Genomic DNA, 12,503 nt, shown 5'->3' with positions numbered 1-12,503 from the left:
GGACAGTGCTGTGAATGAGTGAAAGGAAACAGTCCCCTGCATTAAATATAAGCAAGCGTATTGTAGTCAATGCTAGTGTTGCATGTTTCAATGTAGGTTGTTTAGGAGCTGTTGGGCTTACACAGTACCTAACCAGTCTGTCTTGCAGTTCGGCAGATGGCCCCCAAACAACCCATCAGAAAGGTGGAACCCTAGCGAGCCAGTTCCCTCAGAAGAGTGAGGGCAAGGAGCTGAAGATCCTGGTCCAGCCTGAGACCCAGCACAGAGCCCGCTACCTGACTGAAGGCAGCAGGGGGTCAGTGAAGGACCGCACTCAGCAGGGCTTTCCCACCCTAAAGGTACGCCTTAAACCAGCAACCGGACCAGGCTGGCTGGGGCCTCTAGGGCTTTTTGTGGACGGTCAGTGCCCCATAGACGGGTCACTGTTAAACTCTACCCCTTTGGAAATATGCCTTTATCTGTCCTTCATCAAACGCCACCATCAACCTGCTCCATACTCATTGTTACATAACACCTCTACATTGGGTTAACATGCTCAAGTCAGCCTGTGACAATCACTGAATCACTATGTAGAAACTTGTATAAGAAGTGATGCAACGTATCAACCCCACGGTATTTTATTTTTATGAAATAAGGTTTTATAGCTAGCTGTTACAACACACCTTGGAAGGCAGCACTCAGGTGGTAGAGCATGGCTCTTGCAACGCCAGGATATTGGGTTACATTCCCATGAATGAATAAGTCGCTTTGGATAAATGTGCCTGCTAAATGCAATATATTATATAACCTACATAAAAACTTTTCTTGTCCACCGAGAAAAGAGGTAACTCATTATTCTCTTGAAGTGATTACAACAGCAAATCGTGGCTTTATTTGCATTTCTTTGTCATATCTCTGTGTCAACAATGATATTCACAATGTATTGCATATTTCAAATGTTTTACTCTCAAAGTAGACCGCAAAACAGGCAGTTGTGCAGTGACAGTTCTGTTATCATAGAATACTATAAGATATGGAATTATCATCTTACTAAGCAGAAAGCTGGCACTGTCTATCACGTATTCACTTTTGTACGTTATTTTACCTGCACCCTTTTGACTCTTGTGAAAACTATCACTTGCACAATACATTGAACGCTCAATTTTCTAGTGACTTACAAAAATAGGTAGAGTTGACTTTGGAGCAGCTGTGTTATTTTATGATCTGAGTGTTCTTTGTTTCCTTCTTGTCTTCAGCTGGAGGGTGTGAATGAGGCAGTGGTGCTGCAGGTGTTTGTGGGTAATGACGCTGGGCGTGTAAAGCCACATGGGTTCTACCAGGCCTGCAGGGTGACAGGGCGCAACACCACAGCCTGCAAGGAGGTGGACATCGAGGGCACCACTGTCATTGAAGTGTCCCTAGAACCCAGCAATAATATGACCCTGGCGTATGTATCTGCTTATTGTCATAGCTGTTGCAATTCTGTAAAATCACACATACTGGAGACTGCTCCTCTTAGTCATCCGCCAATGGGAGTGTGTTGGGGGCTGTTGCAGCAATAGCAGCTGGGGCCTTGGTCAGCAGGCCTGCCTTCCAGTCTAACAGCTGTGATGTGTGTGTGTCTGCAGGGTGGACTGCGTGGGGATCCTAAAACTGCGTAACGCTGATGTGGAAGCTCGTATCGGGGTGGCCGGCTCCAAAAAGAAGAGCACGCGTGCCAGGCTGGTGTTTCGGGTCAACATCCCCAGGCCGGACGGCTCGGTGCTCACGTTACAGACACCGTCGTCCCCCATCCTGTGCAGTGAGTGGCTTTAGGTTATTCGTAGCATCTGCCCACCGGAGTTCTCTCAGGAACTCTTGAGCTGAGAGGTGACGCACGTCACCAGGTGATTAGAGGGAGGGATAATAAGTTAATTCAGGGGGTTGGGTGGACAGGAGGAAACTGAAGAGGAGCTTGGGTCAGGACAAGGATGTCAATAATGAAGTCTCCATTGGGAGCCGTTACTGTCAAAATTCAACTGGATAGTCTTATGAGCATTTGTAATTTAGGTTTGTTTTCATCTCGTTTTTAAGTTCCAAGCTAAAGACTTGAACACTTTGAGGAGTTGATTCAGTCTAGAAGTTCCATTTCTAATGCGTTATGTATGCTTAGCAGATCATTTTCTAATTCAAGTACATTTTCAGAGACCATGTCTATAGACTCTCTTCAGCTTCATGTGTTCCTCCCGTTGTGGGCACAGGGTGGGGCTGTGATTGGCAAAAACAGGAAAGACTGCTCTGGGGTATAAGAAATTCTATTTGTCGGTGGTTTTAGAAGCAGAACTTCTCCTAAAAAAACGAGGGAGAGAAAGAAAGAGGTGTGGACTTCTATTGTTTACAATGCCAGAGGGCAATCCGTCCAAGCGAAAATCTGGCCAGAAAATATAAAATATAAATCTCCAGTGGCGTCTGTCTGTCTGTGTGTGCTGTGGAGTGGGGTGATGAGAGTGAGGAAGGTCTGTGAAAACTGGGGAGGAGGAGTGGGAGGAGTCTAAGCTTGTTGTTTGTAGAAACTTGGGCATTTCTATTTGCCTGTGAGAAAGGGGGACTGCAAAGACAGTGTCAAGTTTACCTATATTCCAGTCATTTTACTGGCTGGTTAATGATCATATACTGTAAAATAACAGTCACATGCACCCCATTTTTTAAACGCCAGCTCAGCTCACATTGTTCCTGGCAAAGCAATTAAGCACAATTACTATTTCACAAGATTACACGTGTGCCTTCCAAGAAATCACAAGGTACTCTTGAGCAATTGGTTTAAGCTTTTCTGTTGGCATCCCCTGGTTCCTCTGAAATGGCCAGCAGTTCTGTACTCGTGACAGAATATTAGTTAAAGAAGCTAGGTCAAGCAGAACTTAGAGCCTGACGGTCTGTTTGTGTCCTGTCTACAGCCCAGCCTGCAGGGGTGCCTGAGATTCTGAAGAAGTCCCTCCATAGTTGCTCGGCGAGGGGTGGTGAGGAGGTCTTCATCATTGGGAAGAACTTCCTCAAGGACACCAAGGTCATATTCCAGGAAAATGTGTCCGGTAGGCCTACACAACTAATTATTGTCTGAATTCCATGTACTTACAGTATATGAATAATGAATAACATTTATATTTATTCCTTGACCTACCATACTAATGAAACCGTTCATTGTTTTCCCCCTAAGATGAGAAGTCTTGGAAGGCAGAGGCTGAAATTGACATGGAGCTGTTTCACCAGGTAAATAAGATTATTCTCTGCTTATTGTGGTCCTAGATGATTCATGCAAATGATTTAACGGGGTGATTAGATAAGGACAGCCATTTGAGATTTGTAGGTTTAGATGTAATCATCTTAAATGGCTACTCACTCAGGGAGGTGAATGGCTTCATTGTTTTGTCACCTAATTACTGTGAGCCACGATGGTAAGTGTGTCTCAACAGTCCTGCATAAACCTTTGCCCTTGGGAGCCAAAGGGTCAGAGCTACGTTAGCTAAGCCTCAATCAGTTGTCTGAGCCCTGAGGTGTTAGATGTCTTTCACATGTTATTCACAATTTGTAACCAGGCAAACTATGTAAATCACCGCCACACCTTTTACTAGTCAGCAAAGTTAGAAAGGTGTTGCGTGTTTGAACTAGTTGGTGACGTACGGAGTCTCCAGTTCATCGTCTATGCCAGGATGATGTCTGTTGTGGCTATGTCTCTCTTTCAACTCTACATTGTGCTGACATCGCTTGATAATGTAATCAAAGTAATTTTGCGATTGCACATGTTTTTGAAGGGATGTTGACACGTTTGTCACATGACTTGATGTATGTAATTATAAGACTGGGGCTACTGTACATTTCTGTTAGCTAAGTGGATTTGTCTGTAATGCGTTTCCCCTCAGAATCACTTGATTGTGAAGGTTCCTCCTTACCAGAACCCAGCCATCGCGTCTGCAGTGTGTGTGGGGATCTACGTGGTGACCAATGCTGGCCGATCCCACGACGTGCAGCCTTTTACATACACTCCAGAACCAGGTCTGGGATAAGTCCATGAACAAATGTTCTTTTTTACACCTTCTGTGCCACATTAGGACCAAAACAAAATTTCCTCAGAGCATGTCTTCAGCCAGTGTAAATTACAACCATTACTCTACCACCACTACTGGATTAGGTGGATATATCCTCTAGCCTGCTCTAAATTGACCATTTCAGTCCTTGGTACAGGAAGCCATGTCCACTCGGGAACAGGGGGGTTTTTGTCTTCTCCTTTTTCTCTCACATCACTTCCAGTCGTTAAAATGTCCTTTGGACACTGTGGCACGAACTATCAATGAGCGAGCAGGAAGTGACAGAGAAAGGAACTAAAACAATGAAACAAAACATGGAAGTGTAGATGATCCATCTAAAAAAAAAAATACCCTTCTATATACAGAATGTACTAAACATGATACCGGATTAGACAGCGCCCTATACAAAACAGTCAAGTCGTACAGATTTATTCCTGGTTGTTTTTCACTCTATACAGTAACATTTCATATTATATTTTTGTATATGAAAACCTGACACGCAGACGATGGAGAATGAGACTGGGTATGAAGAATAAGGTCATCTGATTTGCATGTCCATAACTCAACCTGCTTATCTGTGTACATCTCAGTGGACATATCTGTGAAGAAAGAAGTTCCATCTCCAGGCAAGCCCTGCTCTTTTGATCAACGGTTGAAAGGTATAGTATATCTCTACCATGCTGTGTCGTGTGTTTTTGTTTGTAATGCATTGGTGTGTGTGGGGGGGTATCAATGTACTCCTGTATCTTGGCTTTCAGTATGACAAAATTGTAACATTGTCATTCACGCCCCTACAGTAATTGATGGTGCCTTGATGCCCATAATGTTGCCTCTTGTGAAGAGAGAAGAGGTCACTCCAATGGAGGTCTCCAGCAACCTCCCTTCTGCTGGCATTTTCAAGGTAAAAGCTCCACAAATGCATTCATCAGCCTTGGCTGTGATAATGCCTCATTAAACAGTAGAATCATATCCATATGAACCATATCGATCTTTCCCCAAAAAACTAGCAGGTATAATCTGTTTTTTGTATTCTCAGCGGACTCCCGATGTCATGTGTTCGGCCCAGCAGACGCTGGACATGAGTTCCAACCTTCCCCCCAACAACAGCCCGTTCTCCAACTCCTTGCCGCGGCCTGCCAGTGACCCTGATGAATCCCAAACAGCAGTCTTCAACAGTGCAGAGGCCCTGAGCACCATACAGAAGCAGGACATCGCTCCCACCAGCTCCTTCCCCGTGCCTGCAGACTCTCTACTCCAACCTGGGCCTCAGCAGTTTCTCCTGGAGCCCAGAGAGGGGCTGGGGCAGGACAGGGCCGGCAACAACGCTGGGGCGGTAGGGAGGCTCAGTCAACAAGTGGAGGCCCCTCAACCTGCCCCCCAGCAGCACCAGCTGCCCGTATTCCCCCCAGATGAGGTGGCCCAATTGGAACAAGCAGTGAGACAACTGCAGGCTAAAGGGTACTGCAGCCAGCATCAACAGCGACAACAGCAACAGATTCAGCAGCAACAAATTCAGCAACAACAGCAGCAACAAATTCAGCAACAGCAGCAGCAACAAATTCAGCAACAACAGCAGCAACAAATTCAGCAACAACAGCAACAGCAACTACAGCAACAGCAACTACAGCAACAACAACAGATTCAACAACAACAAATTCAGCAACAACAGCAACAGCAAATTCAACAGCAACAAATTCAACACCAGCAACAGCAAGTGTTGGACAACCTGCAGCAGCAGCTGTTTCAGTCACAGATGCCCATGCAGTGTGGCATATTCCAGGGCAGTTCTCGAGGTGAGAACACTGAACAGCAGGGTTCCCAGCAGGGCATGGTGCAGAACCATGGTTCCCTCTTTCAGCAGGCCCAACAACAGCAGCAGCAGCAACAACAACAGAAACAGCAGCAGCAAGCAGCACTCTTTCAGCAAGCCAATGAGCTCCTCTCCATTCAGACCAACTTCCTCCATCAGACCCCTTCTCATCCCTCTCCACCCCTCTTCCATAACCCCAGCCCCCTGGCTGAGGCACAGGACCCACAGGGGGCGCTGTTCCACACTCAGAAGGCCTCTCCCACCCAGGAGCAGGTCCAGGCAACCCTCTTCCAGAACACACTGACAGTGTTGAGTAGGACCAGCCTTTCCCCAGAGCAGCCCCCCTCTGCCGCCAACCTGTTCCTCCCCCAGAGTACCCTGCCCGGGCAGCTCTCCGCTAGCGGTAGCCAGCAGCAGCTGGCCTTCCTCAGTGCCCTGCAGACCTCTGCCACTGAGCCCCAGTCAGTGTTCCAGGCTCAGACCCAGCTTTCCCCCATCCAGCAGGGGACCCCCATGGAGCAGCAGCAGCCCTCCCAGCCTCAGCCCCAGCCTCAGCCACCTCAGCAGAACTCCATGTTTCAGAACATCTCCCCTCATCCACCTGCAAACACTCTCTCTCAGACCCGGCAGCAGCAGGCCAGCCTACTGTTCTGCAGCAACCCCCTCTCCACTCCAGAGCAGCCCCCCAGTCTGCTGTTCAGTGGCCAGGGCCAGATGCCCCCCATGAGCAGCAGCAGCCTGAACTCTCAGGAGCCCCAAAACCCCTCCATGCTGTTCTCTCAGGCCAGCATGGTGACGGTTAGCCAGCAGGAATCCTCTGAGCCCATGGCCTTCCTGGACCAGAGCCAGGTGGTGGGGAACCCCTCAGAGCCTTGCCAGCAGGGCCTGTTCCAAGAGCAGCAGCCCATGCAGCTGATCACCAGCTCCAACAACGGCCCAGAGCAGCCCGTCTCCCTCTTCATGCCCCAATCCAACATGGCTGCCCTGCAGGGTTGCATGGCTGCCCAGGAGCTCCCGCAGACAGGCATCTTCAGCACCCAGAATGGGGTGGCAGGCCTGCAGACCACCACCTCCTCCCCCGTGCAGCAGCCAGGGTCTCTGTTCCAAACAGCAGTCAGTGGGACCCTCAACCAGCCCAGCGAGGCACAGCAGCCAGGCCTCTTCCTCTTTGGGATTCAGAACGGTAAAGATTCATGATTAGGATTTCTGTCCTTTTATCAAATGTCAGCTTTTTGAATATGCTCCAGAAAACAGTATGCAATTGTTTGGTTTTCGTTAACATTTCATGTGGCATGTAGTCAGTGACTACCCCTTTCTCCCCCATACAGAGTGTGGCCAGCTGATAAACTCTCCTGGAACCACTCTGTCTGATCAGATCATTGCCATCAGTCAGTCTGGTCAGAACCAGAGAGAGAGCGAGGCCCAGATCCAGTCGCTGCTCAACCAGTCCATGTCTGAGTCAGGGAGCATGCAGAACAGCATGACGGCCTCCCAGAACATGGAGAAGATAGATGACCTGCTCGTCAGCCTACAGGAGCAGGGCAACAACCTCACTCGCTCCTACTAGGCCTGCTATAGGTTTCAGGTGAATGCTCATCTCTATATTAACATTTTAAATGTTTGGTTTGCCAATGTGTTTAAAACGGTTGTTCAGTTTAAACGTTTTGAGGGTATCTCAGAAAGCAGGATTAACCATTTTTGAATTCTAGTTCAAATTTTAAACACTGACTACTGTTTACATGCTCCTATGTCTTTAAACATGTAATTTCCCCTCCCTTTAGGACCCCCGAAGACCCCCAGTGTGGACCTCCATTACAGATGGCAGAAGAATGGAAACAAATTCAACAGTGGGCTCCTGTCCAAACTCCAAGTTACATGTAAGCCTAGGCGGGCCTTCTTCTCCAAGGACTGTCTTCATGTGTAGATGCTCCACAGTGGCGCCGAGCGGGATACCAGTCCGCCACTGCATCTAAACCTGGACCTCAAAATAGGACATAGGTTGTAGTCACCCCACAACTGCAGTGTGGTCAATGTATCTCACAGCTAGTCGCCTCCAGCTGTTAATGAAACATGACACTTTGAAATGTTTGGCTAACTCACCAGTTCTCAGAACAGCACTTTGCGGTGTGGTTTTATAAAGATGGTGGTGGAAGCTAGCACAGCATTCTGTATTCTCCAGGACCAGAGTGTGGGCTCACAATTGTTTATAACGCATTGTTGTCCTTTTTATACGATATTAAAAGTCTTTTAAGAAATAGCAAAAGAAAATATACAATTCGTGAAAAATAAACCTTTGTAAGATATTTTGACATTAGTTCTTTCAGCACCTTACGATGCTTTCCTTTTGTGACCATTTACTCATTAAGTTGGCCCATGCATTCACTAGTCAGCTATTTATCTCTTCTCCTGTTTACTGGATGTACAGCTTGACTACTTTATTACTCATGCATGTGTGTTGAGTTATGGCTTTAGTTTTTATTGCTCCTTTCATGAAACACCAGTTTATTTTATTGGCAGCCATCTTCCCATTCCTGAGAATAACTCCAAGTATTTGAGTATTACACCATGGATTTATTTCCCTGATTAGACTCTGTAGTACGAGAGATGCTCTAGATTAGGGTCAATGTGGATCAAGAGAAAAATAATAATCCAGCCTTTAAATCATTCATTTCCAGTCTATATAATTAAATAATAGGCCTACAGTTTGAATAAATCATAACCATATATGCATACCATATACCAGTGCGCACGATTGTCTGATTGATGTAATTAAAGAGTATATTGTTATTTGTATCACTCTATGGCAAGTGTAGATAATGTGTTTTGTAGTGATGTCTCCATGGCAGATGTTTAGCTCATGTCTGACACGCACGAACTGGACTTTTATCTATAGATCAGAGAGGAGTTTTCCATATGTTTGTCTTACTGTAAAACACCAACTCTCTTGCCTACAGTGGGCCACCCCAGGACCTGAGACAAGGCCTCAAGTCACATCCTCCTTTTTCGTCTTCATGAATGGCCAGTTTTATGGCTCATATTGATTGGTGTGTTTATATTTGTCGTTCGAGACTAGCCATGTTTTGACAGGGAGAAAGTGGTGAAAGTGACTGGAGCAGTTATTTGTTTTGCCTTGACCATGAATGGTTGTTTGTAGTTGGATTATTAGTGTCAGGCGTGATATACAGATGTAGGATCTTAATTTGATCACTCTTTTGTTGCTGAGCATTTTCCTGCACCTTAAGAAATACAAACTTCTATTTTTTCTTGTTATTATTTGTATTTGATCATATATATATATATATATATTGTACTTTTTACCCCCAATTTCGTGATATCCAATTGGTAGTTGGTCTTGTACCATCGCTGCACCTCCTGTACGGACTCGGGAGAGGTGACGATCGAGAGCCATGCGTCCTCCCACACTTGACCCTGCCAAGCCGCACTGCTTCTTGACACACTCCCCGCTTGACCCGGAAGCCAGCCGCACCAATGTGTCGAAGGACACACTGGCGACAGCTGGCGACCAAAGTCAGTGTGCATGCGCCCGGCCCGCCACAAGGCGTCGCTAGAGCGCGATGGGAAAAGGACATTGTGCGCCGCATCATGGGTCTCCCAGTCATGGCCAGCTGTAACACAGCCTGGGATCAAACCCAGGTCTGTAGAGACACCTCAAGCGCTGTGATGCTGTGCCTCTCGGGAGGCATGTGTATTTGAGTTTTAAAAAGGTTTCTAAAGTTTGTATTTTCGACTTTGAAATTTCAGACTTGATTTACCCTAATGAAAAATGTATCAACCCCTACAAAAATGTCCATTAATTATAATCCACAGAACAATTCACATTTCCTTTTGCTGCAGGATTATTTTTCTGCTGTAGCAAACTGGCTCAAATTAAGATCCCACACCTGTACTGTTGCCAAACTGGTTTGTGCATTTATTCTTTACATGTGAGTATTGGGCTGGAGTGGAGCCAACAGTAAGATTGTGTCTTGTTTTTAGTCTGAATCTGAGTATATGCATGAACAAGGAGCTGGTCTCTGATGACAACAAGAACAGCTTAGTTGAGTGCCTCCATCTTTCTCTCTTATTGTTGTTGTCTGTTAGTGTGTGTTCTTAACATCATTACCTTTTATTCACTTTAAAAACAAGAAGATTTTTAAAATGGAGAGTATTTAAACTATTTTTAGTAATGTGATTGGTGGGACCCCATATTCCCCATCCCAGAGCTTGAGCTGTGTTCTTTTAGATATTTAAAGGGACCCTACTCATGAAGAATGAACCGTTAAGTTGCTTTAGAGAAAAGAGCTGTCTGTGATTGGCTTTCTTCAACTCTTGTGAAAAACGAGTACTTTTGTTTCCAATAGTCATGAGTATTTATGTGAATTTTTTTATAAGATTTAGAAATATTTTATCATATCTTTTTTACTGGTGTAGTTCTAATACATCTTTTCAGAAATCATATCTAATTTATTTTGTATTTTTTTGTCTTAGATAGTGTAAATTGTGTCCCACAATCATCTTTGTGCCACAAATGACTTGATGTACAAGGGTGCTTCTGATTTAACTCTGTAATTGTATTAATATTAGTTATGTGGATTTGGCCCTTCCCCGCCTGTTGAAACTGTAATTGGCAGTGTTCTTGTGTGACATATCTGTCAGTGAAGCTTATCTTCTCCTTGTGAGGACAGGGATACAACTTTATGGTTGAGGGAGTTAAAATGTACCATGTACACTACGAGTCACATGTACTTTCCTGTGCATTGTTTTCCTCCTTAGATAGATTTCTGTTCATATGCCAGGTTGAGATCAATTGTACAGTATGTTTGTCCAAAGCTGATAGTTTAAGTCAAACCCTTGTGATATAATTTGTGAAACATTGAACCTATACTGTCACATCTACAACTTATTTCACCTCTTGAATAAGGAAAGTGTAGGAAGTTATTGGACAACTATGCCAGTTATAAAGCCATACAGACAGATAAAACAGCATCTATTAAATAATTGTTAATAGGGTTTACAAGAAACTCCAAACGCAGAATGTGTTTGTTACCTCAACCCGAGCAGGTTGCTAATCAGGCCAACTTACTCAACATTGGACCAATTACAATGATAAAGTACATTATTTATATATAGTATACATACAATATTTTGGCAGCAGCATGTTAATGTTTTGTGTTATGAATACACAATAAGATCATTGTTATTTTCATGCATATTGAGGGGGAAAAAATACCTATTTTCAAATGTAACCAATGAATATCCCAAATAGTTTGAGCTTTGACAAAAGAGGAGGGCTATTTGTCAAGTAGGCCACATGTTTTACATTGATGACGACATGAGTCTTTGTAATTGAGTGGCACTATACGTTATTGTGCCGGTTAAGGTTCCATTTACTGAAGACCTAAAAATGAACGACTTTTCCTACTCAACCAATGACTACAGAAATGCAGAGGTCACCTTGAAAGTTATATTTTTACCGTATTTGCACCCAGACTAACCAATGATTTATGACATCACAGTGTACAGCAAATATATTTTAGAAGTATTGCTCAGTACATTGGATGATATACTTGTGCCTTGACAAACTTTTATAGTAGAGACCAGATTTATCTTGTACCAGTGTTGCCTGTTTTATTCACCACTGTGACACTATTGTCAGTGGCTATTACCCCTTGATAACTAGTATCTTGCAAGCCATACGACTTGCTTCAAATGCCGTACAGAAATGAGTGATCAGATAAATGTATAGTGTTGTGCATCTGATTTATTTTCACAAATGTTAATTGCATTTGTTGTTTAACGTAGGTGCAATTAAAGTTGTCTCAAACTGCTATGCAGCTTGATTCAATATAAATGTATATCTGTTACTTTTTTTAATATAGATTTTATCTATCTAGCCTCTCTTGATTGTTCATTGCAAAGGGGAAACTATAACAAAATATTGTAATTCTGTCAATTATTTATGTAGATTTTTGAAATAGTATTGATACCGTGTGCCACCGGAATTTATTTTTATGATTGGGCTTATGTCAGTCAAGACAAACACAAATTTCACCTAATTCAAACAAACTTGTCATTCAGAATTTTTATCATGGGTGTTTGTTTTTATTGTAAATGTCATCAGTTAGTCTGTTCACACACTTCTGTTTGTGTCCCCTTAACCTGTCAGGCTTTGGTTTGATGTGAAAGTCTGCTTTATTTCCATGAGGGGTTTTTTCTGCTGGGGATAGTAGTGAACCTGTTGATAGCATTGACAGGTTATAGGTATGGGGAGTGCATATCACCAATGTGTTTTTAGCTACCATGTGAACAATCGTGAAATATTACCTTTGAAAAAATGAATTGATATAAATGTATTTTTGCTTTTGTTGGGGCGTTTGTATACTCTTGCAATTATATTTATGTAAACCTGCTGGTATCTATATTAATAAAGATAGATGATACGTTTTCCTTTGTCAAGTTAATTTCCCCACCATCTGATTTTTGGTTAGATTTTTGTATTGATCAACTTTTGTTTTTGCTCAGGAGAGACACAAAGACGCCATGAATTAACCATACCGTGAAAGATTGGAATTGACAAAATCACAAGCACGTGAATTGAATTACGTTTGAAGAGTAACATAATTAATCATCAATCAAATCTATCATGGCCTTAC

At 43.8% G+C, this 12,503-nt stretch overlaps 1 protein-coding gene across 8 annotated transcripts in view; it reads left to right on the top strand.

Annotated features, from left to right (window-relative positions):
• The window catches only part of LOC129834448 (nuclear factor of activated T-cells 5-like), a 63,610-nt gene extending 51,316 nt beyond the window's left edge, over positions 1 to 12,294 (top strand). For all 8 annotated transcript variants that reach the window (XM_055899435.1, XM_055899436.1, XM_055899442.1 and 5 more), the window contains 11 exons: positions 149 to 338; positions 1,236 to 1,426; positions 1,608 to 1,780; positions 2,913 to 3,047; positions 3,173 to 3,225; positions 3,876 to 4,008; positions 4,631 to 4,699; positions 4,838 to 4,941; positions 5,077 to 7,033; positions 7,179 to 7,435; positions 7,632 to 12,294. In XM_055899435.1, the coding sequence (XP_055755410.1) occupies positions 149 to 338; positions 1,236 to 1,426; positions 1,608 to 1,780; positions 2,913 to 3,047; positions 3,173 to 3,225; positions 3,876 to 4,008; positions 4,631 to 4,699; positions 4,838 to 4,941; positions 5,077 to 7,033; positions 7,179 to 7,417 (3,244 nt within the window). In that variant the 3' untranslated portion in view covers positions 7,418 to 7,435; positions 7,632 to 12,294. The remainder of the gene's footprint in view (positions 1 to 148; positions 339 to 1,235; positions 1,427 to 1,607; positions 1,781 to 2,912; positions 3,048 to 3,172; positions 3,226 to 3,875; positions 4,009 to 4,630; positions 4,700 to 4,837; positions 4,942 to 5,076; positions 7,034 to 7,178; positions 7,436 to 7,631) is intronic.
• Positions 12,295 to 12,503: the final 209 nt, after the last annotated feature.

This window comes from Salvelinus fontinalis, chromosome 35 (assembly GCF_029448725.1).
Source record: "Salvelinus fontinalis isolate EN_2023a chromosome 35, ASM2944872v1, whole genome shotgun sequence".
NCBI classification, from domain to species: Eukaryota; Metazoa; Chordata; class Actinopteri; order Salmoniformes; family Salmonidae; genus Salvelinus; species Salvelinus fontinalis.
Note: the sequence above shows the minus strand (reverse complement) of the source record. Positions and strands in the feature narration are given on the sequence as shown.